Below are 27,585 nucleotides of genomic sequence, written 5' to 3' on the forward strand. Positions count from 1 at the left end.
TAGTCTACCAATCATCAAACTGCCCATATAATAATGTCACAGTTCTCCTGGGGATATGCATGTCTTTTATCCAGTCTCAAGAATCCATTGCGAAACGGACTGGGCTGCCAATAGAAAGCCTCATTCTCTTTGCCCCTTCCCACTCCTCTCTCTCTCTCTCTCTCTCTCTCTCTCTCTCTCTCTCTCTCTCTCTCTCTCTCACACACACACACACACACACACACACACACAAGCGAATGGGCTGCATCATGAGTAGGGTAGTTCTTTGAATCCGCTCCCAGAGCATCAATGCGTGTTGCTCCCAGCATAAGTCACCTTCCAACCTCTGCAACTCAAGCTCAGTCAGTCGATCCCACTTCAAAGCGCGCTGATCATTCTTTGAAAGAGCCTGTTGTGAGGGTAGCCGCTATACTTCATCTCCTGCGCCTGTTCACGACGCGGAGGCACCGTGCCAGCACTGACATCTTGGTGGCGGTCACAAGCGAATGACAGAGACTAATCATAAAACACAAGGCGGCTTGTTGTGCACTGGTACATTTGGGATAATCTGCCTCCGTGAGCGGAATAAACCCCAGCTCGTGCCGATCGGTGATGTGGAGCGTCGCGCGCGCTCGACAGAACGCTGATAGAATCCTTCGCGGACCTTAAAGAAAGTGACCAGAGAACTGCTGGCGGTGGTCGAACGCTGTCATTTCGATTGGAATGCATCTTTTCAGTGCCATGTTCCTGCTACTGATGTTATCTTTTATTCCCTGCAAGGTAAGGCGCCTGTCTAGCATGTTAAATATTCGTTTATATTAAAAACTTGTGTTGTAAAAACACGCGTTGCTGCCATGGGCATACCAGGAGGTGAATAGTCTGTTGAATGCAGTGTTCTTGGCTTCTTTGATGATCAGTTTTTAAACAAGTGGCGAGCACTGTGATTGGAGGTTAATGGCTGAATCATTGTTGGTTGCAATAATTCTCAAAAAGCGCATCAGCATGCAGGGAAAATATAAGCTTGCACTGTGAACTCGATTAAGAGGGCAAACGCTCGAGGACAGAAAAGTTAGGAGATAATGACTGTTTTCAGTGGAGGAATTACACTAATCCTCCTCAACCCTGAACATTACAACTATTATTTGTCAGAGTTCATGTTATATGGGAGCTGTTTTTCGTTGATTCCCTTCAAATTTAAGCTGTCTTTGTGCTGGCTGAGAACAGAGGTGACAGTTGAGAATTAAAGGTACTGAAGGACAGCACATTACCTTTTTTTTACTGTAAAGCAAAAGCAGGCATGCGCAAAGTTACACTATTCTTCAATCTTCATAGACTCTATCACGCTGTGCGCCAGAAGTGCTCCTCTCAAAGCTTTTTAGCCTGTTTAGTTGTTGGAAGGCAACTATTACCTACAATTAAACACTTACAATCGTGTAAAGGTGCCTTTAAATACAAACGTAACGAGAACTGTGGCTTTCAGGACCCTGGACAGCGCTCAAACATATCGTCTATTTACATGGCGTTTGTGATCGCCTGCAGTCGCCTCGGACATTTTTGGATACACTGTTTTGGATAAATTAAGGGGAATTCAGGTAAATTGACAAAAAGTGTCCTTATTTAAATGTATTCCCTCTTTGTGTCCCACAGCATGAGATAACTTTATAAAAGTATAAGATTAAAGAAATATTCCGGGTTCAATACAAGGTCAGCTCAATCGAGAGCATTTGTGGGATAGCCTAATGTTTAAGACAGAAAATTGACTTTGACTTGTCCCTCCTTTAAAGTCCTCGTGAAGAGCCTTGACAAGCACAGTTCGATTTGGTGTTTTGACGTATTTCCTATTGAAACAGGCCAGTGTAGCCAATAGCCAATATTTCTACAAAATAGCCAATAGGCTTTAGTTTACAGCCATCCACACATGCCCTTTTCCACCATGCTGCTTGTCAGAGCCGTTTACTGGGAAAACCCGAGAAGCGATCTAAATACCGGACAGCATTTCCAAAGGACCAAACGGTGATATAACTGACAACAATAAAGGAATAGTTCACCCCAAAATGAAAATTCTCTTAACTTTTACTCATGCCATCCCAGATGTATATGACTTTATTTCTTCTGCTGAACAAAAATGAAAATTTGCAGGTCCATACAATGCAAGTGAATGGTGACCAGAACTTTCAAGTTCTAAAAAGCACATAAAGGCAGCATATAAATAATCCATATGACTCCAGTGGTTGAATCCATGTCTTAAGAAGATATATGATAATTGTGGGTGAGAAGGAGATACATATTTAAGTCCTTTTAGGTACTGTAAATCTCAACTTTCACATTCTGATAGTGAAAGTGAAAGTTGAGATTTATAGTAAAAAAAAAAAAAAAAGACTTAAAAATATTGATCTGTTTCTCACCCAAAGAGATTGCATCGCTTCAGAAGACATATATTAAACCAATGGAGTCATATGGTTTACTTTTTGCTGCCTTTATGTGCTTTTTAGAATTTGACATTTCTGGCCATCATTCACTTGCATTGTATGGACCAACAGAGCTGAAATAGTCTCTTGAAAATCTTTGTTTGTGTTCTGCAGAAGAGAGAAAGTCATACACATCTGGTATAGTATGAGGGTGAGTAAATGATAAGCAAATTTTTATTTTTGGGTGAACTAAATCTTTAATCCAGAACCAGCCCACAAACGCACACTGCACATTGCGGTCCTCGGTTACGATGAGGCTGGAGCCGTTGTGCAAGTCCAAAGCAGATGAATGAGAAACAAACAAGCTAAAGATGATGTATTATGGGAGGTTGAAGTAAGGCAACCTCCCATAAGAGCATTCATGTCCTCACAGTGACAACCTAACAGTGACAACAGTGGCGGTACCAGGAGCTAGGTGGATCCTCCAGGGGTTGGAGAGACTCATGTCATGGGCACGCATGAGCTTCAAAGTCCAGGTCTCTGGTCCTAAAGAAGGGGAAGGTTACAGACAAATTCCGTTTCAGACTGGGAGAACACCAGATCCTGTCAGTTACTGAGAGACCAGTGAAGAGCCTTGGGAAGGTCTTCAACTGCAGCCTGAATGACAGAGACTCCATCAAGGCAACCGGTGCTGACCTAGAGGGATGGCTGAGAACAGTGGATAAGTCTGGGCTCCCTGGAAGATTCAAGGCCTGGGTCTACCAGCATGGAATCCTCCCGAGAATCCTCTGGCCTCTGCTTATCTATGAGGTCCCCATGACAGTGGTGGAAGGTTTTGAGCAGAAGGTGAGCAGCTATCTACGCAGATGGCTGGGCCTGCCGCGTAGCCTGAGTAACATCAACAAGCTCAGGCTCCCTTTTAGCTCAGTCAGGGAGGAGTTTATCGTTGCATGGACACGAGAACACCTGCAGTACTCTGGATCCAGAGATACCAAAGTGTCCGGCGCAGGGATGGTTGTGAGGACAGGGAGGAAATGGAGGGCAGCCGAGGCAGTCCAGCAGGCAGAGGCGTGGCTGAAGCACAAGGCCATCCTTGGAACAGTGGCGCAAGGCAGAGCCGGACTAGGGAGTCTAACAGCGACCCGATATGATTCTGCTAGTGGAAAGGATAGGCAGAGGCTGGTACAGGAGGAGGTGCGAGCTTCAGTCGAGGAAGAGCGAACCAGCAGGGCAGTGGCCATGAGGCAGCAAGGCGTCTGGATGAAGTGGGAGCAGGCGATGGAGCGGAGCGTCACCTGGAAGGAAATCTGGAATTGGAACCCCCCAGAGAATCAAATTCTTGATTCAGGGGGTCTATGACGTCCTCCCAAGTCCATCCAACCTGTGCACATGGGGCAAAATAGAAACACCTGCATGCCCTCTTTGTTCCAAAATTGGAACATTAGAACACATCCTGAGCAGCTGCTCCAAGGCGCTGGGTGAGGGCCGGTATCGATGGAGGCACGACCAGGTCCTCAAATCCATCGCTGAGGCAATCAGAAAGGGGATCAAGGACAGCCGATACACCCAAGCTTCAGCCAAGACAATTCACTTCATCAAGGAAGGACAAAAGCCAGAGAAAACATCAAAAAACTGCTCTGTAGGTTTGCTCTCCACGGCCCGAGACTGGGTGATGACAGTCGACCTGGAAAGGCAGCTGAAAATCCCAACACAAATCACCCAGTCCAAATTGAGACCTGACATCATCTTGGTCTCTGAGGCCACCAAACATCTGATCTTGTTAGAGCTGACAGTGCCCTGGGAGGAGAGGATGGAGGAAGCTCAAGAGAGAAAAAGGGAGAAATACCAAGAACTGGTGGAGGATTGTCGGAGGAACGGATGGAGGACCAGCTGTATGCCAGTAGAGGTGGGCAGTAGGGGATTTGCTAGTTACTCCCTGAGCAAGGCCTATGGTACGCTGGGCATAAAAGGTGCTAATCAAAGAAGAGCCACAGGCAACAATGTGGAGGCAGCAGAAAAAGCATCCAGATGGCTGTGGTTAAAGAGGGGAGAGCAGTGGGGGCAGTAGAATGCCACTTGGACACAGGCCAGGGCCTGATCAGCCTGGGTCGGGTCGCCTGGACGAGGGTGTCTGTTGTAAGACCCGAAACACCCAGTGACTCCTGGAAACAACACTGATGATGTGTCCAAGGTTGTGCATCAGAAGATGTTTCTGTAAACTATCCATGTTTGTCACAATACACTATTTATAAAGAATAAAGAACTTTCCTCATGTTTCGCTACTGCGTTGGCGTGTCCCATTGAGAAGTGATCATCCCTATGCCCTATTCCCTTCAAAGACAAGTGAGAGCTTCAGAGGCTTTTTAAGTGATTCTTGTTGAAAAATCTGTTTGGAATGACCTTACTGCATGGATTGTACCTCCTTCAAAGTGCCCTGCAAAGGCATGATCAGAGCCAGTTAGAACACAGCTTGACATTGTGAACAGTTGTAGCGGAGGGTGTGTTCTCATTCTAGAAAGAATTTGATTGGACAAGGTTTCTGAACCTCTATTTGACGTCATGGATATCTGAGTCTTTTTAGCAAGAAGAGAGAGAGAATGCAGATTTTAAATATTTCTCAATATTGTCTACAAAAATATACAGTAAAAAAAAAAGGAAGTAAAGAAATTAATCCTGCTCAATGCATCAGCTTGCAAGAAATATATATATATATTTTTTAAACAGTAACATTTGTCTACCAATGTTCTCCCTGATGTAGCAATGTAGGCATAAATAATGTATGAAGTATTCTGGCCTTCTGGTGTGTCTGGTGTGATATAAGAATACTCTGCATGAGAAGCAAAACAACATCCACACACACCCATACACACATACCTACAAACTAAAACACATAAACACACTCATGCTCAAAGATACATATTCACGGCCTGGCGTTGAGCAACCCATAAAATATTTAAAATGTTTTATTGAGACAGATGCACTTCTTCACTCATGACATGTGTTTGTTAAATACCAACAGTACCCCGGAGTCCTGACAGCCAGTGATACAGTCGGGGTGCCTGCTTGACCTTGGCACTCACCTTTTAAGATGGGGTTACATCATTAGTGCACTTAGCACTATTCACTAGTTCTCACTGAGAAGTGTGTAGGTCTTTGGCTAAAGTGTATGTGTCCATATGTACGTTATGTGTATATGTGTAATTGTAAATACACCCTGGTGTTTTTGTTGATTGTAGAAGTCTCTTAAATAAGGTAAAGCAGGGACTCAGATTCTATTGATGCCATAAGACTGGATGAAACTAGGTTTACTTGTGCTCTGGAAAATGTGGAGAATAAAAGCAGAATGCTGATTAGCAACAATAACAGTTTAACAAATTCAAAGCTAATTTTGTTCTTAAATCTTTGCAATGACTCAACAATCATTAAATGGAAACTGTGCACCCACCTTGATTATTTCGCTTTATAATTAGAGCATAGTTTATGATATTATTTATAGACACTATGTGCTACACCTTTTTTGTCTTTTTCAACTGTAGCACCTTGATTGGGGGTCTCATTTTCTTAATTAGTTTTGACTGGGCGCCCGCATTTTGGGATTGGACATTTATTGACTCCGATCATTAGTGCAGGTTCAAAGTGATAGACTAGTGAGGGCTACTACTGGGCATTAGCACTGAGAACACACAGCTTTCTAGGAAATCTAGATGCTATTTACAGTAAGTGTAAATAGCTACTGTTTGTATCTGTTGAAATCAATATGCTGGTAACGAAAATTCACTCACCTTGAAATCAGTCCCATTCTGAGGAATTACTAAAAGGCTGCAATTTTCTTTGTCGCTACAGATACTTTATTGTGCAAGCAACCTATGAGACACAGGTTCAGGACCCATAGAATCCAGGAAGTAATCATGTTTACTTAGGGTGGTGTCACATACAGTATAGTGCATTTAAAATGAACCAAACCCAGTTCATTTAAAGTGAACCGAAATGGGAACCAGCTGCAAATGACCTTAGTGCTTTTGGTGGTCACAATGTAAGTGGACTTAAAAGAGGACCCAGTTTCATTTTTGGGCCTTTTAGCATTGATGTGGTCTCAGAAACTTTGTTGTTCGTACCACAATTCCTTCAGAACTCAGACCACATGGCAGTCATGATTACTGTATGTCATTTGGCTAACAATAAATTGTCATAATTGTTGTTATGATAATAAATTGTATTTGTGCTGAATACACATTCATCTTAAGTAGTAATGTATATAACTTGGAATAACATAATAGGGCTTTATGATTTCCTTTAAAGCATTAACAACTTAAATATTGCAAAGGGATAGATTGACATGAAAATAATATATTCAATATTAAAATATTTCTATTACTTAAAACATGTCCCTCTTTTTGGTCAACTTTACATTTACACAGTTTATAATATAACCCAGACTAACCAGACAATTGTATTTTATTCTAATATATTCTATTATGCAATGGTAATATATTTCTGTCCAAAATTCTCCCTGGTCCTTTAATCCCTGGTCCTTCCGATTAAACCCATGAACCCTTATTTCGCATGAAGGAAACTAAACGAGACTCTATGACTATTTGAAAATATGCTTCTCAACAGAAATAAAGCAGGATCTCCTCCTGTGTGTCATTAACACTGCATATATTAATGAACCCAAATAATTTGCCATTACGTGAACATTAAATTAAAGTGAAACAGAGTTCTTTGGTTTCACTATCAAAATCACTTCAGGAACCTCAGCAAACAGCACGTGCATCACAGTGCTTCAAAGCAGTTCATGGTGAAGCCGTTCGCGGCCATGGCGATTACAGTTCTATATTTATGTTTGTTGTTGTTGGTGTCTGTATTGTCACCATCGGCACCATTGTAAATTCCTTGTAAATGTTATATATTTGGCGAATAAATAAATTCAGTTCAATTCAACTTGCTTTTGGTGCCACTCTGTGGATGTTTCATCTGGAAACTAGAGCTCACACATGCTCAAACCTTCAACAACACTTCCAGCTTTGGTCACTGGGGGCAGTGCATCGAATTTCGGTAAAAACAGACTGATTTCGGCAGCAAAACTTCGACCCACTGTTACCAAATTCACAGTGAGATCAGTATGAATCTGAAAATTTCACAAGCCGGGTCTAACTCAAGTTTTTAGTACAAAAATTAAATCTACCCTGCAGGGCACCACTCAGAAATCCACATTATCATAGTTTTGTCTGGTTTATGCCTGACCTTTGTGGTCCAAAAAGCAGTTGTGTATATCCAGTGCTATTTACACCCAATACTTATAGTTAGGGCTGGGTATTGATAAAGATTTCCCGATTCGATTCCGATTCACAAGAATATTTCAGTTATAATGTTCCTTTTGCTTACGTATGAAATCAATTATCTCCCAGCTAATTATGTTAATTATACAGGGGACCTTCTAACTAGTACATTACAAAAATATTAATATTACAAATTATATTTTGTTCGTTTTTCATCATTTTGGTCACATTTTGGCTTTTAAAAAATTAAAAATCCATGTATTCAATCAATAAATAAGATATTTCATATATTATTTTTTGTTACATGATTATTGTTTGATTACATAATTAGTACTATTTACAAGTATTTACATTGATTTGTTGAACACATGTTATAAACCGGTACTGTCTCTTTAAGAAAGACAGCGTTTCTGTAAACAGTGTCTGTAGATGTTAACAAGAGAGACTCCAATGGCTTTATCTCATCTGTGCCATGCATAATTAGAATGAGATGTTTCTTTTATGTTGTTTTTGATCAACAATTTACTGTAAAGAACAGAAATGGGAATAAAATAGACATTATTCAATGTAAATCAGTTGCGTGGATCTCGTCTTTAGACACAAGAGTCAAACCAAACATTTACTCTCAACACGCAGTGAAATAATCTCCCTGCTGAATACTCCACCACTATACTACACAATTACTGGTGAGTTGCCAAGTATAGTTGCCAAGTATATACATTTTAATTGCATAGCACAAAATTTGGTTGCAAATGCGATCCTCTTGTAGAGATGGGTTGTGCATAGAGTAAAAGATCGATATTGGGATTTATTAATCAATATTGAGATCGTTCAAATTAAAAATGTGATGCATTGGAAAAACCCACTCCTACTAGTCACTAGTATTTTTAAACATACTGTTATTACAGGCAAATACATTTTATATACATGTGCTGAAATATAAATTAGATGCTATACATGATAACAGCAATCATCCGTGATCCTACAGCCACACAGCACAGCTATAAGCTATAAATCAGCTCGCAATCAACATCTTCATCAACTGTAATTAGCTGGTGCATTAGAGGCAAACACAAAAGCTCATATATGCTGCTCAAGGGACCCAGTGGATGTGTCTGATCATTCCTTGCTTTAATGGCATCACAGAGCTGTCAAGAAAGAGACAAATATCTCCTTTGAGCTGGAAGGCAGAGTGCTTCTATTTTCAAACCATCCATCAATAAAATCATAATTTTTTATTTAAAAAAGAAAAAAGAGAGACATTTAGATGAGACTATCCACCTTATTTATCAGCAAAACTAGGGCGCTGCCATTATCAATCTTGAGTTTGGACCACTTCCGGTATAAGCCACTTCCAGCTATTTTTGCTATACAAAAATACTACATTATACTGGTTTATATTACAGGCTGGCAATAAATGTCAACATACTATTATCATTAAATAAAATTTTCATAAACTTATAAGTTTTGAGCGCATATAGTTTGAACGTTTATCGCATTTTGCCATCGTTTAATCAAACAGTGTTGAACTGGCAGAATTAATGAGATCAGGAACTGACAGAACAGTCCTCCATGCCGTCCTCCATGCCTCCACAAACTTTACACAACCAGCAGAGAGGAGAAAGCTGCCGAGGAAATGCTGCTTCAAATTTCTTTGCACCAAAATAGCATCTTGTTTCATCTTGGCCAAGTGATAAATGCATTTTACTCTCCGTTCTTGTCAGAGAGATTTCTCTCGCTTTTAGCGGTGCAGGGAGTAAACACATGGACATGCAGATCTCATTCAGCATGGCTTATGATAAGTCGCCTTTGGAAATAAACAAATGCATCATCAGAGGCTATGCAGGTACATATGAATGGAGGTTTACGTAGAGACAAGAAAGACTGCATCGTCACAATCTCGGTAAAAAAAAAATCTGATTTTATTTCCATTTCTTCAATACAACAACACACAACTACAAGTGAATGATTTACTCTTTTACTATAAATGCTGACATTAGAAATGATCCGACATTGGCACATAATTCTGCTATATATCCTGTGGTTGTGTGATAGTTTATAAGCCCAGATCACTAACTCGTATTTTAACTGTCTAGTTATTTACACTGCGGTCAACGCCAGCGGAACTTACTCACATTCGCTGGAAATGCATTCACTGCTTACTTCCGTATTGCAAAATAAGGTAGATAGGAGAGGCTTGGTGACCACACTTTTCCAGCCCCTAGAGAAGTAGAGATCTAATCACTTTAAGCATGTGTAATGAAGTGGTAGTCTGTTGACTTAGTATTTAGCCCTGTTATATCAAACCCTCTGCAGGTGAGAGTTGCTAATTGGTTGCGACTGTGAGACAAAACCTCATAAGTTGATCAAAACCTGTTTGTGGTCTGTTTTTTTGCCTTGTATCATAAATACACTGGAGATGGGCATCAAAGGCAAATGGCATCAATTGTTTAATAAGACTGTTTAAACATGCAAGCCTTTGAGAAATATAGAAGCCGCCTGTGGTGGAAAGTATCCCAGCTGGAGAGAAGTGCTTTGGTATTTCTTCTCTACCAAAGAGAAGTGCTTTGGTATTTCAAACCTGCTGTTCACCAGAAAGTCTCTGTTGTACTTTGGAATTCACTTAAATGCAGTAATTTAATAATCATCTCAATAGAAACTGGCTGCTGCAGTCCCAAGATTATATTAAGAGGGAAATATGAGATAAAATGAATAATTTAGGTAAGCTGCAGTCGGACATAATTTCTTCTCTTGCTGTATAAGAGATTAGTCAGGCAGAGTGAAGCAAAGTCTTCCCTGGATCATACGAGTATAGGTGACATTCATGTTTATCTCATTTACAAGAATGAACGGAGCATGCTGATTGCACTGTTTCTTTGCACATGCTGTCTAAACAAAAGGAACTAAAGGATTTATGCAAATCAGGTAACAGTTCAAACATGGACAAAAATATAGTGCTGAACTCAATTTGTACAGCGCAGTTCCCCATCTTACGGGTTGGTTCTGAGTGCTAGGTTGTGGAAGATGCAGCATACCGGTTTGTGATCTGGAATGTACAGCATTCCTCCACAACTGATCCAGACACCTGAATAAGTTGTGGAAAATGCAGAAAATATGTGTGACTGCACACCACATCTGTGCCAAATTGTAACGCTTTTCTCCATCATTTGAATGCCAAATGTTCACGAACACCTCTTTTCAGTAAAATTCAGCTTACCAACTGCTTACCATGTGTGGTAATACAATTCACATTAATAGCATCAGGCATATAAAAAGGTAACTTTTGGGAAGAAGGTACATTGCACACTGAAAAAGTGATAACCTGCAACTGTTACCTTAAATAACTATTTCTACATGATCTAACCCTTAAAATAAGTTTTGTTGGTGTAGCCAGATGTACTGCATTCAGGTTGATTATTTACTTGAATAAAACCATTTAATTAAGATGTTGCTGCACAATGCAGATATTTTTGTGCTATTCTTTCAGTGTTTAATAAGTCAAATTTACATAGAAAGAAGGTGTTTGCACTGAAAAGAATGACAGTGGCTTAATTTAGACACATTTAGCACCTGGTTAAACTGGATTGAGTATTTGTCCCATTGATTTTTACTTAGGCTATTGTGAGCTGGTGAAATAGTGTCCATCCAATCAGGATCTAATAGAATAGGCAACAGCATATTCCTGCCAGACACGAGCTGGACAAAGTGCTTGTGTGGCACTGGCCCAGAGTGGACTGAATACAATCAGCTGCCCTGAGAGCATCACTAGTCTAAAGAAAGTTTTGCAATTAAAGGCCATTTTCTTTCAGAGTTATGATCAGTCCATTTCAAGTACATTCCTCTTTTTTAAGGTCTATTATACACTCATTTGACCAGAAGTGAGATAATGTGTGCAAACCTATCAGGGCTTCTTTCTAAAATTAGCCTGGCAATAAAAATGGCTTCAGAGTGGATTTTGGCCGTTGAGAGACTCGTAAATATCAAGAGCTATGGCGGTGTTCTTGGGTGGTGGTCAAAAGGAGGAAGTGACGTGCACACTGTCTCAATCAACTATGAGATTAAGGACATCAAGAGGCAGGTCAGACAGGATGTGCTCTGCCATACATAAGTCCAAATGTGGAATTAGAGAAATTAAAGTGCCCAGGACAAGCGCCATCAATCTTCCCACCAAAGGCCACAGCATACACAACAACTATGTAACAGCGTAGGTACAAGGTATTGGAAAAGTGTGGTTAGATCACTGCCAATCATACACATATTGTCTTGTAATTTTTATAGGGATGAGTCATATTTGTTTAGATTTTGTTGAGAATTTTTGCTGTTTAAATACTTTCTCAAATCCCAATGTTATGCAGAGTAATTTGGGCTATACGTAAGCCATTTGCACTAGACTTGGGATCAATGTCGTTTTCACGTATCGACAATCAAAGATTTTCCCGGTGATTAGAAGATTTTCCAGAGGATTATAGATATACAGTATATCAGCAATTTTTCAGATATAAATAGGGCTGATCGTTGCACAATAGTCTTTTTCTTTTCAAACATATTTCTCAACACAACTTTAGTAAAGTGTGAGCAGCAGGCATATCTGGCAGACGACATGGCACGTTCTAAAATGAAACAATTATGAACCCTTTTCACATATGTGGGATGCAGAGCTGAAGTAGACGCATAGCAGGGTTAACTTGAATAGCGGCGAATGGGGGACCACAGCAAATTAAATTTTAGCTTACACATTTGCTCCAACTGCAAAATAAAAAAAACAACGATTAAGCTTTCACAGCTCAGCACAGAAGATACAAATATAAAGCGCTTGATAACAGCAGTAAGAAGAGAGAAGCAGCCCAAATGTTCTGTCACTCCCTCAGCCGCTGTGTTTGAAGCCTCATTGCAGCTAATGGTAACTGATTCCAGGGTAATATTATACAGTACAATGTTATACATTTAAACTAAATATTTGTATTAAATTGGAAATATAAAAAAGTTTGCTACATTTACATTGAAAGAAGGTGGAAACGCATCATAACAGGTCTGTGAAAGGGTACATTTTCTGTGAAGGTACGTACGCACAGCACCGCTGCCGCACGACATCTCTGGAGTCTGATACAAAATTCTGCAGTGCCACAGAGCTCAACTCGCATCGTTCTTCATTAAATTCGACCCAAATCAATATCAAAGGACATAGATTATTTACTCTAGTCATTACTGGATGATATATTGTTTAAAAGTGTCTTTTATAGAGCCTATGAACCTATGCATTTTCAGTTACAAGTCATTTTGTGGTTTGTGTCTTTAATGAAACCTCTTCAAAGCTGCATACAGAGAGATTGCATAATAAACTTCACCATTTCTAATCGTTCAGTCTGCACAATTACATCAGTTTCATACTAACTTGCTAACTCATCAACATCACTTTGCTCATTCTGGAAAAAGTGCAAAAACCTTCAAAACTTTGGACTTCCATCTGCTGGTAATGTGTGTGATATATGTGCCTGTCCTGCCCATGACTTGCATAGGTAAATATTATGTAAGGCTACATTGAATGGAATGCAACTGACAGTGAATTAAAAGCACACAAACTAGGATTCTGATGTCTGAAATGTCAGCTGATGTTAATATATAATATCCAATCTAAATATAATAAAATTCGTCCGTATTTCACACCCATCTCCCACCCCCCTCCCGTTTTGTTATTTCTCCTGGGAAACTCCCGTAATTTGTATGGCCCAAACCTCGTTATATGAATAATCAAATCAATATATTATTCCAAGGTTGTCCAGTTGCCAGATCTTGCATGAAACGCATCCTACTCACACAATCGACACATCATACAAATTTCAGCCCATTTGTGACTTCAACCTAGCAACCCAGTTCTGCTGTTGATATCTGTGCATGTAGTAAACGTGGGAAGTTGAATCAAGCATCACTGGTAGATGGGAGGAGAAGACTCAGCTGGTGCTCCGGCAAAAAAAGCAAAATATACTTGTAAATTTAACAACAGCTGGAAGGAAGAATATCTTGAAGCCATATCGACAATGCGCACACCTTTTGCAACGTGTGTCGCATTGATTGTAGTATCGGACATGGTGGGAATAATTATGTTACTCACCACATTAAATCACAATGGCACAATTTGTATGTATACGTGAATGATGAATGAGACTGTCATTTTGCCTAACATGTTCCACGGACAACATGACACAACATGAAGGTGATCAAATGATGACAGATTTTTCATTTTGTGGTGAACTATCCCGTTTAGCTAACTAAACCTCACTTTGGTTAGTATTATACTTACAATAAAACAAGCAAAATGGCTTGCCATTGGGGTAAGCAAAATAATCATAATTCAAGATATATTATAAGAAGCTTAGGAAATGTTGCTTCTTGGTTACATTTATTGTGCGTCTAGACATTATAAGTGGAACAAGACAAAAATACTGATTAAGAAACATTTTTTTTTTTGCAGGGTATGGTTGACATCATCATAATGTCACAGACAGGGCATAAATCACTGTAACAAGCTATGAGAAATGAATGAGCCTCCTCCGTTTGCCCACTTTCAAGTGTTCCCATTAACACTCAATTGTAATGCATTACAATCAGGGAGCATGTTCAGATGCATGGCTAGATGAGAAGATTGAACAGCACAGCCTACACTAAGAGTGGTGGCTGATTAGTAGCTGCTGATGAGCCCGTATTGTGTGTGGCACAGTGGAGGGTTCGGCCATGGGCAGAATGTGTATGTGTGTGTGTCTGTACATCTGTGTGTTTGTGTGAACAGGCAAAGTATGAGCCAGGATGTTACTGCTGTGTAAGATTGTGAATTCTGTTGTGTTTGTGTTGTCTGCTGGAGGGATGTACAAGGCAAGTTTGAGATTAGATAGATCTTGGTTTTCTACCTCGCATGACACCTCTGTGAATGTCTGCTGCTTTCAATCCAAGAACGGTCTTATCCACAGAATAGAATGCTAACTATGGATGTGTCCACACAAACATGCAGTTGTTTTGACTACCATCATAATGTCTGGTCCACTATGCAGCTATTCCTGGACCATCATGTCCAAGAACCCAACGTGATCACACAGGAAATTGTTGTGTCAGTTCAGAATGTATTTCCACCTATGTCAGACCCAATGTGCTGAACTCTGGACAAGCACCACTATGTGACGAATGTTAATGCCCCCAAAATGTCCTGTGCTGTGCCTTTGATGTCACATCCATTTTGATCTACAGCTAGGGAGATACTACATTTGCACAAATGTTAGTGAAATAGTGTTTTTGTCTCAGTTCTGTTAAGAGTTATTTTTAGGGTTAGGGTCAGGAGTATATTAATTTAATTACTAAGGCTGTTGATTTAACACATTAATTCAAAGTATGTGCACAAGTAATTGATTATTCAAATTGTCATTCAGCTTTAAATATTCGACTAGTTAAAAACACTACTCAAATATTGCAATTTGATTTTCATTTTTGCCTTTGCCTGCCATGGGCAACACTGAAACTGATTCTCTCACCCAAATCTTGCCGTCAATTCTCTCCAAAATAAAATGTATCCATTATTTAAAGTAATTGTATCACTTCAAAAGTCTTGGAATGTATGTGTCTATGTGTTTTTCTTTATAAGAAAAACAGGTTCAAAGTTGAAGGTTGAACTTAAATTCGAAATGTAAAGTAATCAATTACTCTTTTGTTACAGTTCTCGACTACAAAGTAACTTGAAATGCCCATCCCTAGTTAATTCAGTGTGATTAATTATACTATCAATCTAAATACTTACTACCAATGCAGTAATTCAAGCCTGAGGTGCCACGTCCATGTTTTTGTGAGTCTCAGTTAGCAGGGGGCTGTAAGGACAGCTCCAGCTGTCCAGGCAGCTGGATGGAGCAGAGTGAAGGGTCTCAAGAGGCACTTTTTAAAGTTACAAACTACATTTAACAAAGCTTCCTAAAATGTTATGTTTATGGCTAGAGATGCTGTAAACCAATGAAATGTGACACTACCACAGAAGCACATACAAACAGAATGGAAGTGTGTGTCCTGTGAGAACAGCCCTAGTCTATATCGGACAGATTGATATACTCAGTTGTAAAATGGATCTCTGTGGACTGTAGGCCAGTGATAGGATTATGTCATGATATGGAAATAAACCTAACAATACACTGACACTTTTTTATTGTCTAATCAATGCTTATATTGTCTGCCACATTAATGTAATATATTTTATTATCTGAATTATTATGTCATCTATTATATTTATAATTCTTTTGATTATGATTATTTATTACATTTTCTTCATCTGGGCACATGTTCAGCAAATATTAATACTGATTAATTGATCTGAATAGCATGTAATTAATTTGATGAAAAAATATAAGTGATTGGTAGCCCTAGTAATTACAACTCAAACCTTTCCAAAAATCAGACACAGTTTTGCTTTCAGTACTGCTGTGTGTGTGCCAATGTAGTTCCAACTTCGGCCACTGGGGGAAGTTCAAACATTCAGAAAGCTTACACCAATTTTATCAGACAAAACATTTGACTTCTTGTCACTAATTTCCCATGAGATAAGTCTGAAGAACATGGAGTGGTGGTGGCTTAGTGGGCTAAAGCAATGAACTGGTTGGCAGAAGGTTGAATGTTTGATCCCCACAGCCACCACCATTGTGTCCTTGAGCAAGGCACTTAACACCCCGGTTGCTCTGGGGGGATTGTCCCTGTAATAAGGGCACTATAAGTCGCTTTGGATAAAAGCGTCTGCCAAATACATAAATATAATGTAAATGTAACTGCCCGCTTAGACAGGAAGAGTGTGTCCAACTTGTCCAACTGTTTCCTTTTTTACTTGACATTTCGAAACTGCTAGATCTCACTCAAGGATATCTCATTAATTACTAAGTTGCTAAAAAAAAACTATTAAATATCTAAAAATGTGATATCATCAACCTTGCAAACTTTGGCTTCAGTGATTAGTTCTTCCCTGAAAGCAGTCTGGGAACTGGTAACAAAACTTTCCCAGTGGACAGATATAAACTTGTGCAAAATTACTTCCAGAAGTCGTAGCCTATAAAGCCACCGAATATGAATGGAGCATGCCATTTTCAGAAATCTCTTGTCATTTTTGCATGCAATATGTATTTGAGTGTTCTAAGATTTTAATTTCAATGATGGATTGAATATTTCCGTTTTATTAAATAGCATTACTATGACCATTGTTCTTACTTTTGGTTAAGGGTTTTTCTTAAGCATAAGTATTAAACTTCGGTATGTGTATAACTCACTGTACACCATTTATGCAACAAATATGATACCTCAAATTGCGCAGCTGGATAAGGAGAAGTGTGCCAAATATATGTGGAAACACCCTTCTAATTAATACATTTAGCTAGGCCCCTTAATTCTATTGAAGACAAAATCTTAATGCTACATTCTAGAGAATTGTGTTCTTTCAACTTGGCAGTAGTTGGGGTGGGCCCTTCTCTCTCTCAGTTTACAGAGTTTTGTGTGGAAAAACTTCACAAAGCTAAGACCTGAATCACACTGAACACCTTTTTGAAGAATAGACACAGACTGCAGCCAGGCCCCCTAGACAAAAATCAATGCTTGACTGCACTGATGTTTGTGTCTGAAAGGGAGCAAATCCCTGTAGCCATGTTCTTATATCTAGTGGAAAGCCTTTCCAGAAGAGTGGAAGCTGTAGGAAAGACCAACTCCCTAGTAATGCCAATGGTTTTTAAAATTAATGCTCAACAAACACAAATGGGCAACCTGGTCTCATAGAATCACGTTACTGTACCTACACTTTTGCAAAAAGATTTTTACATTGCTCATTGTACATATTTCGGCAGTTTCATGGTGAAATGAACACCTGAGGTGACATGTTCATGTCACAATTGCTTTTTATGACACTATCGGTTAGGTTTCAGGTTTAGGGTAAGGAGGCAGTTTGTTTTTAATGGTCGCCCGATAGGGGTTCTTAATGACCAATGCCGATATCCAAAGAACAGGGTGGCCGATAGGCTGATAAAATCCTGATATATCACATACTACTTTGTGTCCCCCTTGCCATGACACTAGACATACCACTGTAAACGGCCAAACCTTATTATCGGCTCCTCAGTGCAAAAACCTGACTGACAGATGCTCGTCCGCTTCCCTTTATTCCGTATATCCGGGGGCGGGACATTTCTCATTGGCCTTTTCTCAAATCCAGAGGTACACAACGCTCTCAAGAAAGACCCATCGAGTCACTACAATCGAAACAATGTCTCGTTCCCTCCATCAGGGAAAGGAGGTTACAACAATAACCATAACGTTTCTTCTGATTTCTGTTTAGCCATTAAATTTTAGTAACTTACTTGCATATAAATAAATTGATAATATATTAGGAAGAAGGAAATAACAGTGCACACAGTAGTCCAGCAACCACGGATGGCATATGCATATTAGCAATCCCATTTTCTCACAAAAGACTAATTGTACATGCAGTGCACAGTGGATATGACATTTACTCATAGCGCATGTGAAGCGCTTTTACTTTGAAGTTGGTCTCATTCTCTCATACGGATCCAGCAAGCAGCAAACTGCTTACACGGCCCAGTTTGCCTGCTTGGATTTTCATGGAATAACCGTGACATAACATTTGCAAATCAGAGAAACAGAGTTTTGATCATTGAGTGTAATAAACCACATTATATAATTTTGCATTTTTGCAAAGAGTAACATATGTCACCACAGTAAAGTAGTTTTCATGAGATCTGGCTGCATATAGGTGTAGTGTTTGGGTGTTCACATACTTTTGGAAATATAGTGTAGCAGTACACTAAAAATCACCTTAGCAACACCTTAATATTGTGGCAGTGAGTTTTGCTCAGGCAAATGTTCTTTAGAAAATTTACAAATATTTGTTGCTGATTATTTATAAATTCTCTTTGATTTTTGTGTTACAATTTTTTGTGTGTGAGTGCCTTTTGGGTGAGGAAATGGTAAACATCATTGAGAGACTTTTAAGAAAAGAGAAAAGGAATAGCCACTCTAAAGCTTTTATTGTGTTTTGTTTGAACACTATAACGCATGAGTGACAGAATGACAGACATCACTGCTTATCACATATGGTGATGGCATTGCAACAGTGTGTTGGAGTGAACTGGTGAATAGTCACCCACTGGGCAGTGTTTCAATTCCTGTCTAAAGACTGAAAAGGAAAAATGTTTGTCATTCTTCTGGGCTTCTCTAATGTTTCTACCTGAAAGCATGTTTGTCCTGGGTTGACATCACAATGCAGTGACGCACAGGAGAATCATGACCTGAACTCACCCCATCAAAGCTACTCTTGTGTCCCCTTGGCTAAGCTTTTATTGACCTCTAGGTGCAGTTGTGGTTTACGAAGTGTGTATATGTGTATGTTTGACTGTCTTTTGGCCTAATGGAACACCAGGACTTGCATCCTTACATGACAGTTTGAGTGAAGGTCTATTTGGATTTCTTTCCCCCAGCTGACACTTGGAGGCTTGTTCCTTCAACAAAAGTGTCCAAGCTGTTACATCAAAGCAGTACAACTCAATCTGACTCCAAATATCTGTCACATTCCTTTAAAGGGATACCCCCCCCCCCCCCAAAAAAAAAACAAACAAACAAACATAAAAAACATTATTTACTCAGCTCATGTCGTTCCAAACCTGTAACAAATCAAGCAACATAAAAGTAATTATGTGTACATTTTATGTCTTATGAAGCCATATGATAGCTTTGTGTTGAGGAACAGACTGAAATGTATTCACTTAATAGTTTCACAGTCATGGTCACCATTCACTTTTAATTCTTTATGGAAAAGAGCAGCTTGGACATTCCACTATAAATAATACATTTTGTGTTATTGTGTAAGTGATCTCTTTAACACCAAAAATAAAAACGCCAGGGGACTGTGTGCTATTTTACACCTACAAAAGCACAGTTTGGTCTGGCTGAAATGATTAAATTACATTTAGTAAAACTGGTATATGAAATTCTTTCTTTAGTTCTGCTGAATCTGTCCCGTCACCCAGGTGGCAGATTAACAGAGCATCCTGTTCAGGCAGTGTGTCATCTTTTCCTATCTCTCTGGTCTCTCTCCTTGTGTTGGGCTATGGCTCAGTCTGGTTGGTGGCATGAATATCAGGCATGCAGTATCATGCTCCCTCGGCTCTGTGGTTCTGACACAAGTGAATGTGAAATTTTCTCTGACAGCAGAGAGCAGGCGGTGAGGGGCCTCTACTCTCCTGCGCTGCCCTACTAATACTGTACATGGCAACACACCATACATCCTTACATAATAAAACACAAAGGCTTACACACAAATGCACCCTAACAAGGCAATGTGTGACAGAAATGACCACTGCACACTTGGCAGGGCAGGAGGTCATTGTAGGCTGCATCAAAAAGTTGAAAAATGCTGCCTCTACAGAGGTAGAATGCATTACAGCACAGTTAGATCTGATGTTTCTGTTACATCCTGTCAACTAAGATGCCTTCATCAAGGCAGCATAGTAAGTCTATTTTTTCTTATTCACATTTTTACAGAGAAATGAGCATTGTAGACACTAAATATTTTGTTATGTTTAAAGCTCACTTGAATTTGTTGTAGATCTTTAGACATGATGTAACGATGCATTTAAAGCCTGTATGAAACCTGTTTACCATCATGCACAAACACTGTCTGTTAAAGTGATGGTTCAGCAAAAAACAAACCTAAAATCAACCATCATTTACTTACCCTCATGTCATTTTAAACCTTTGTTTCTACCATGAAACACAAATGTAGATGTGAGGACCGAATGCCAGCCTCCTTCACCATTCACATTCATTGTATAATTGTCCATACAATGAAAGTAAAGGATGAATGAGGCTGACATTCTGCCTCACATCTGCTTTAAAAAATAATTTCGTAAAATTATTTTGACTCGTAATAATGTTGAAAAATAATTTTGACTTGTCCTTTGTTTATTTAAAATGAAATGCACAAACTGTGGTAACAGTTAGGCACTTACAATTGAAGTGAATGGGTCCAGTCTAGGAACATTAAAATATGCATAATTATAGTATCAAAAGTATAGTCTCAAGATGTAAACATTAAATCTGTCAACATGATTTTATCGCTTAAAAATGTAAAAATGTAAAAATGTTTGATAAAATCATTTATCTATGTAAAGTTATATCAAATATGACAACTTACTGTAACCACAATATATATATATGTGTATATATATACACTCACCTAAAGGATTATTAGGAACACCTGTTCAATTTCTCATTAATGCAATTATCTAATCAACCAATCACATGGCAGTTGCTTCAATGCATTTAGGGGTGTGGTCCTGGTCAAGACAATCTCCTGAACTCCAAACTGAATGTCAGAATGGGAAAGAAAGGTGATTTAAGCAATTTTGAGCGTGGCATGGTTGTTGGTGCCAGACGGGCCGGTCTGAGTATTTCACAATCTGCTCAGTTACTGGGATTTTCACGCACAACCATTTCTAGGGTTTACAAAGAATGGTGTGAAAAGGAAAAACATCCAGTATGCAGCAGTCCTGTGGGCGAAAATGCCTTGTTGATGCTAGAGGTCAGAGGAGAATGGGCCGACTGATTCAAGCTGATAGAAGAGCAACTTTGCCTGAAATAACCACTCGTTACAACCGAGGTATGCATCAAAGCATTTGTGAAGCCACAACACGCACATCCTTGAGGCGGATGGGCTACAACAGCAGAAGACCCCACCGGGTACCACTCATCTCCACTACAAATAGGAAAAAGAGGCTACAATTTGCAAGAGCTCACCAAAATTGGACAGTTGAAGACCGGAAAAATGTTGCCTGGTCTGAAGAGTCTCGATTTCTGTTGAGACATTCAGATGGTAGAGTCCGAATTTGGCGTAAAAAGAATGAGAACATGGATCCATCATGCCTTGTTACCACTGTGCAGGCTTGTGGTGGTGGTGTAGTGGTGTGGGGGATGTTTTCTTGGCACACTTTATGCCCCTTAGTGCCAATTGGGCATCGTTTAAATGCCACGGCCTACCTGAGCATTGTTTCTGACCATGTCCATCCCTTTATGGCCACCATGTACCCATCCTCTGATGGCTACTTCCAGCAGGATAATGCACCATGTCACAAAGCTCGAATCATTTCAAATTGGTTTCTTGAACATGACAATGAGTTCACTGTACTAAAATGGCCCCCACAGTCACCAGATCTCAACCCAATAGAGCATCTTTGGGATGTGGTGGAACGGGAGCTTCGTGCCCTGGATGTGCATCCCACAAATCTCCATCAACTGCAAGATGCTATCCTATCAATATGGGCCAACATTTCTAAAGAATGCTTTCAGCACCTTGTTGAATCAATGCCACGTAGAATTAAGGCAGTTCTGAAGGCGAAAGGGGGTCAAACACAGTATTAGTATGGTGTTCCTAATAATCCTTTAGGTGAGTGTATATACTGTGTATATATATATATATATATGTAAAATGTGCTTAACTTGTATTGAACCCAAAATATTGCTTTAAGTCATTGACTGACTGGGCAGTGAGGCAGGAAGAAATGCACCCTAATAAGACAATGTGTGGCAGAAAAGACTACAAAACCCAGGGGCAGAGTCAGCTGTAGCAGATAAAAACTTACTGAATATGTGACAGGGCAGGATTTTATCGTAATAATGGCGAGGAGGGGACCGCACTGGCTTCTGGTGTGATCTCATGGCCGCCTTGTCTGTATGATCTTTGTGTGTTGTTGTAACTACCTCCTGACTTGTTTCTTGTGCGACCTTGCTTTTCACCACCGAATGAATCTTTTATGAGCTTTGCGATGTGGGTTTTCGGTGTAGAAGATTGGAATATAAATATGGCAGTTGCACACAGAGCCCTGACTCTGCCTGTGATATTAAAGTCTTTACGATTGAACTCTGGGAACAGGCTTGGTTTATATCACCTAGCTAAACCTTTCATACTAACACATACTGTATATGTTCTGTGTTACATATACGTATTTCATTTTTAAATAAATAAAATAAAAAACAATGCCTTATCATAGCAAATCTAATTGACACCTTTGCTGTGGTGTCTGCGCAAGAGTCTAATTTTAAAATAAAGCAACGTGCTCATCAATTTGGTAACATACAATGCACAAAATGCTTTGCTCTGAAAATGAGACTAACTGTGAACTGAGACTCAAAGCAAGTCACATGACCTAGTCTAATAGAATCACATTACTATAGATACATTTTTGCAAAATAATTTTTTTAATGGATTGTTGTACGTATCCTGGCAGTTTTCTAGCGAAATAGAGGCACTACAACAGCAATTACTTTTTTCACTTTCACACAAATCATGAGTAAAACAGTTTGATGTCACAAACTTAAGGCACATCAATTTTCCCATCACTGTTACACAGATGATATGCAGCTTTACCTGTCGTTCCAGTCTGACGACCCCAATGTTAGCTCGTATCTGCCTCTGTGAGATCCTGGATGATAGAAAACCACCTTTAGCTTAACCTTGCCAAGACAGAACTTGATCCCAGCCAAACCGTCCATTGACTACAACTTCACTATTCATCTTAGTTCAACTACACTAAAGCCAACCAGGACAGATCAGATCCTCTGGTTGTTTCAAGACTGGACTACTGTAATGCTCTGTTGGCAGGCCTCCCAGCAAGCACAATTATGCTGCGTGGTGGAATAAGTTTCACACACCTTCTTTTCGATGTGTTCCGCACACAATGCTATCTTATGACATAAAAACATTTTGCTGTAGTGGATGACTTGTAAGGTGATACATTTGAAGGTTTTCATTACATAACCGACTACATTTTCAAGATTATTTGAACATGATGAAGTTGCATGGTAGCTCAACTGATAGAGTGTTGAACTCGTAACATGAAGGACCAAAGTACTAAAGAGAATGCGAGTCAAAATGGGAGCCAAAAGTGTCATTGAAGCAACACAATATAAAGTGGCATTTTCATCTCACATTTGCTTTTTATGACACTATTGGTTATGTTTAGGCTTAGGATAAGGGTACACATAGGCAGGGGCGGATCTAGAAAAAAATCACGGGGTGGCAAGCAGGGTCAGGGATAATTTCTGGGGTGGCGAATGTTTATAGCGGGGGTACGCAAGTTTTGCTTGATCGCAAGGCAATTTTTCCGTTTAGATGCAGGCTGAGCCTCCCAAAATTATATAGAAATAGTAGCATTGTCCATATTATAAGTAGGGGGTTTCTAACTCAGATAAAATGTAAACTTTTGTTAAAAATAATAATAATTAAAAAAAAAATCATCATCTTGGGAGCCACAGGAGTTGGCACCTGGCTCCTTATTTAGCTATAAAGTTATTATAATTCTTTGTCCTGTAAAAAAGTGCTAACTGAGAGTAAGCCTCTGTAAGCACCCAATTAGCTTCTAGAGCAGATGTGAGACATCACATTTGTTATACAGACCAAAAAAAGATTAAATGAATCAGGCTTTGAAGATCTGGATTGCAACTAGTCCTTGAAACAATGCATCTATAAAGTGCCAGGTTGATGACTACACTAGAATTTAGACAGTTCCAGACAAGGACAAAACCTGGAAGACTTTTCCAAACCAGGACTAAAAATGGAATGCACGAGATTGTACATCTGTTCATGTCTGCAACGCTGTTATTTTCTCTTTTATACTTTTTAAATGGATAAAAAAACACAATTTTGGTCGGACTAATGCTTTGATAGCATGACATTTAGCTTAATTGCGGACATAAATATACCGGTAAAAATATATTTCATTATGCTGTTTAAACACTTTCCAAACTCCGACATGTAGATTCACACAGGACTAGAAGCACCTTTTAACTTGAGGTCCCTAGGTAATTCTAATCTCGTGTGAATAGGTCTAACCACACGGTTTGCCTTTTTCCTGTGTATTGTAACTGTTAAACCACTTTGACAATGTAAGGTTATATGCTGCTGGTGCACTGTATTTATGTGTTTAACATTGTTTCACATGTTTTTCCTTAAAAAAACAACAAAAAAAAATATATATTTTATCCTTTGTTTTATTGTATCCAGTGTGAACAGCACAATATCCTTCAAAAAGTAGATACAAAAAAATAATTGCGCAATTAGTGCAAATCTGGTTTTCAGACTATATTTTAAATCTGTAAAATAATGTTTGTTGAACATATTGAGCAGCAGTGCAAAATGTATGTATACAGTATAGTCACAATAAAAAACAATGCAGCAGGTAATGCCATCACTCCAGTACAAAATAATATCTTCCAAATAATTTCATTTGCAAGTGGAAGTGCATTTAAGTGCAAGAAACAAATATCTGGTTGTCTGATCATAAATGGCACCACCCTCCAACAAAACAAAAGTCTGACTTTAATTTTATATTGCCTCTTGTAAAATATTCAAGTTAGGAGCAAAGAGCAATTTTCTTAGAATAACATTTTGATAACCTTTTACAAATAAATGCAGAAGACTAACTAACTGAAACTTGACTCTGCTACTCGGTTTTATCAAACAAAGCAGATGAATTAAACAGCTCACAGGAGGAGCTGAAGGCGTCTGTTGCCATGTTCTTCAGCAAATCGCCTTACAAATGTATTAAGATCTAAAGCTTTAGTGCGTTTATTTTCAATGCTTAGTAATGCTAAGTTTGACAACCTACTCTCGGTCATAGTGGAGCGTAAATAGTTCTTTATTATTCTCAGAGTTGAAAAACTCCGCTCGCAACTTGCACTACTTACAGGGATCACAACAGCTATTTTGCATAATCTGTACAACTCATAGAACACATCCTTGTATTGTTCCATAAATTGTGTGTAATCCATTAAGGTAGCTGGTGAGTCTTTTTCTTCATTTTTAAGTCTTTCAAGTACTCTTTTGCACTGATGAATTTCATGTTTTAGGTCATCAGCGTTTGATCCATATGCCTTTGCCAACAGCATAACATCATCACCCAAGAAGGAACGACTGGAAGGATTCAGAGCCTGGAGTCCATTCATTATGTCACAATTTGTTTTTGAAAAACGCCGCTCCACTTCTCCCTTCATGTGATCTATGACGGGATAGAACACTTTGTCCCGAAAACTTGTCTTTCCGTCTGGTGAAACGTGTTGTCCCAATGTTGAGGCGATGATGGAGTCCTGAAGCGCTTTTGTTGTTTGTCTGACCCTTTTGGATTTGTTCTGTGTTGTGGAGATATTGCTCTGGTGACATGTGTCAACAATGTTATTCCACAGTTCACCAAAAGTGTCCTCACTGCGATAATCATCCAGAGTATCTTTAAAAGCTTTGATCAGATTAACTCCCTTGCTTAAGTCAATGTTTTTTGATTGAAGGTGATCTGAGAGATTTTTTGACTCACTTAAGATCGTTTTAAAAACCACAAGGCACCCAACAAAATTCAGATCAAGTTGTCCAAGTATCCCTCTAGCTTCAACAGCTCTTTGTGGGTGCATTTCAGAAGCTATCTCCTCCAAGACGCGTATAATAGCAGACAACCGGTCTAAAACATTGCGACACGCTACCTGCCGACAAGCCCACCGGGTGTCACTAAGACGCTGGAGCTCTCTAGGGGCACCATCAAACATTTCCTGCTGCACTTTCAGCCATTTGTTGTGTACATATGATCCTGAAAGAAATACATACAAGTGCTCTAATAATGAAAAGAAAGTTCCTGCATCTGAGACATTTTTGACACTGTCCACAATGACCAAGTTTAAGCAGTGAGCACTGCAGTGAACATAAAATGCATGCTTTGCAACCTCTCTCACTTTGGCCTGTACCCCTGCACGTACTCCACTCATGACAGCGGCACCATCGTAACCCTGACCAACCAGATTTTTTTTGTACGCCAACCCATGTTTTTCAAAAAAACAAATGATCTTTTCAGAGAGAGCACCTGCATCTAGTTGATCTGCCTCAGAAAATTCAATAAAGCTTTCGTGAACTGCACCCTCATAAAAGTATCTCAGAACAAATGAAATCTGTTCCTTTTTCTGAATCTCTTTTGTCTCATCAACAATTATGGAGAATTGTTGACTTTCTTTAACCTCTTTGATAATATTGTCTTTTACCATCCTGCTAAGCATTGAAGCATTTCATTTTGTATCGTTTTACTTGTGTACATTGCATTTTTTGGCTGGTTTTGTAATCTCTTTCTGATCATTGGGTCATGTTTGGCAAGTAATTCCAACATTGACAGGAACATACCTTTTCTCTCAGTGTCTGTAGTTTCCCTATGGCCACGCTGAGCAGTGTTTTCAGTTGCAGTCACGATTAAAATTTCAGCTAATGCTTTCACAAAGTTTTGGTTTTCAGTCAGTTGTTTCTTATTTTTTTCGTCCATTATTGCAACAAGTGAAGTGTTACTGTCTTGTCTTTTTTTGTTCTCTGCCCATGCGAACATTGCATTTTGGTGGTTCTCAGATTTGGCATGTGAGCTAAAGCCACTGTCTTTAAAGCTCGCCTTTTTCTAGTTTCTGTAACCCTCCGTGGACGTGAACACACTTTTAGCAGCATCTGGTAAAGAAAAATGTCTACAAGCAAAGCAGTAAGCTGCATCTTTTCTTGCAGAGTACTCAAGCCATGTGAAAGTCTTGTACCACTCAGCGTGAAAGCTTCTTTTTGCTCCTCCGTGTGTAGTCTTGGGGAAATTATTTAACTTCTCTTGCTTTGGTCCTTCTTGCCAGGATTTTTATATACCTAAAAGGACAGAAAATATAAATTCCTTATTAATACAGTAGGCATCAGTTACAACTAATATTTCAGCATTGATACTGCACTACTACTACTCTCCTGTTCTTTAAGCATCTTCTTTGGTTGAAAAAACTGGTCTATGCTTTTCCGCTTCATTTTTAGGCTACAAGTGATTCATGTAATAAAATACTCAATTAAAATAAATATT

The 27,585-nt window shown here is 39.2% G+C and overlaps 1 protein-coding gene across 1 annotated transcript in view; it reads left to right on the plus strand.

Annotated features, from left to right (window-relative positions):
- Positions 1–280: 280 nt before the first annotated feature.
- LOC127653166 (noelin-2-like) overlaps positions 281–27,585 on the plus strand; it is a 101,013-nt gene continuing 73,708 nt past the window's right edge. Inside the window, exon 1 of the mRNA XM_052139734.1 lies at positions 281–759. Within this exon, the coding sequence (XP_051995694.1) occupies positions 703–759 (57 nt within the window). The 5' untranslated portion in view covers positions 281–702. The remainder of the gene's footprint in view (positions 760–27,585) is intronic.

The sequence above is a fragment of the Xyrauchen texanus genome, chromosome 12 (genome assembly GCF_025860055.1).
Source record: "Xyrauchen texanus isolate HMW12.3.18 chromosome 12, RBS_HiC_50CHRs, whole genome shotgun sequence".
NCBI lineage: Eukaryota > Metazoa > Chordata > Actinopteri > Cypriniformes > Catostomidae > Xyrauchen > Xyrauchen texanus.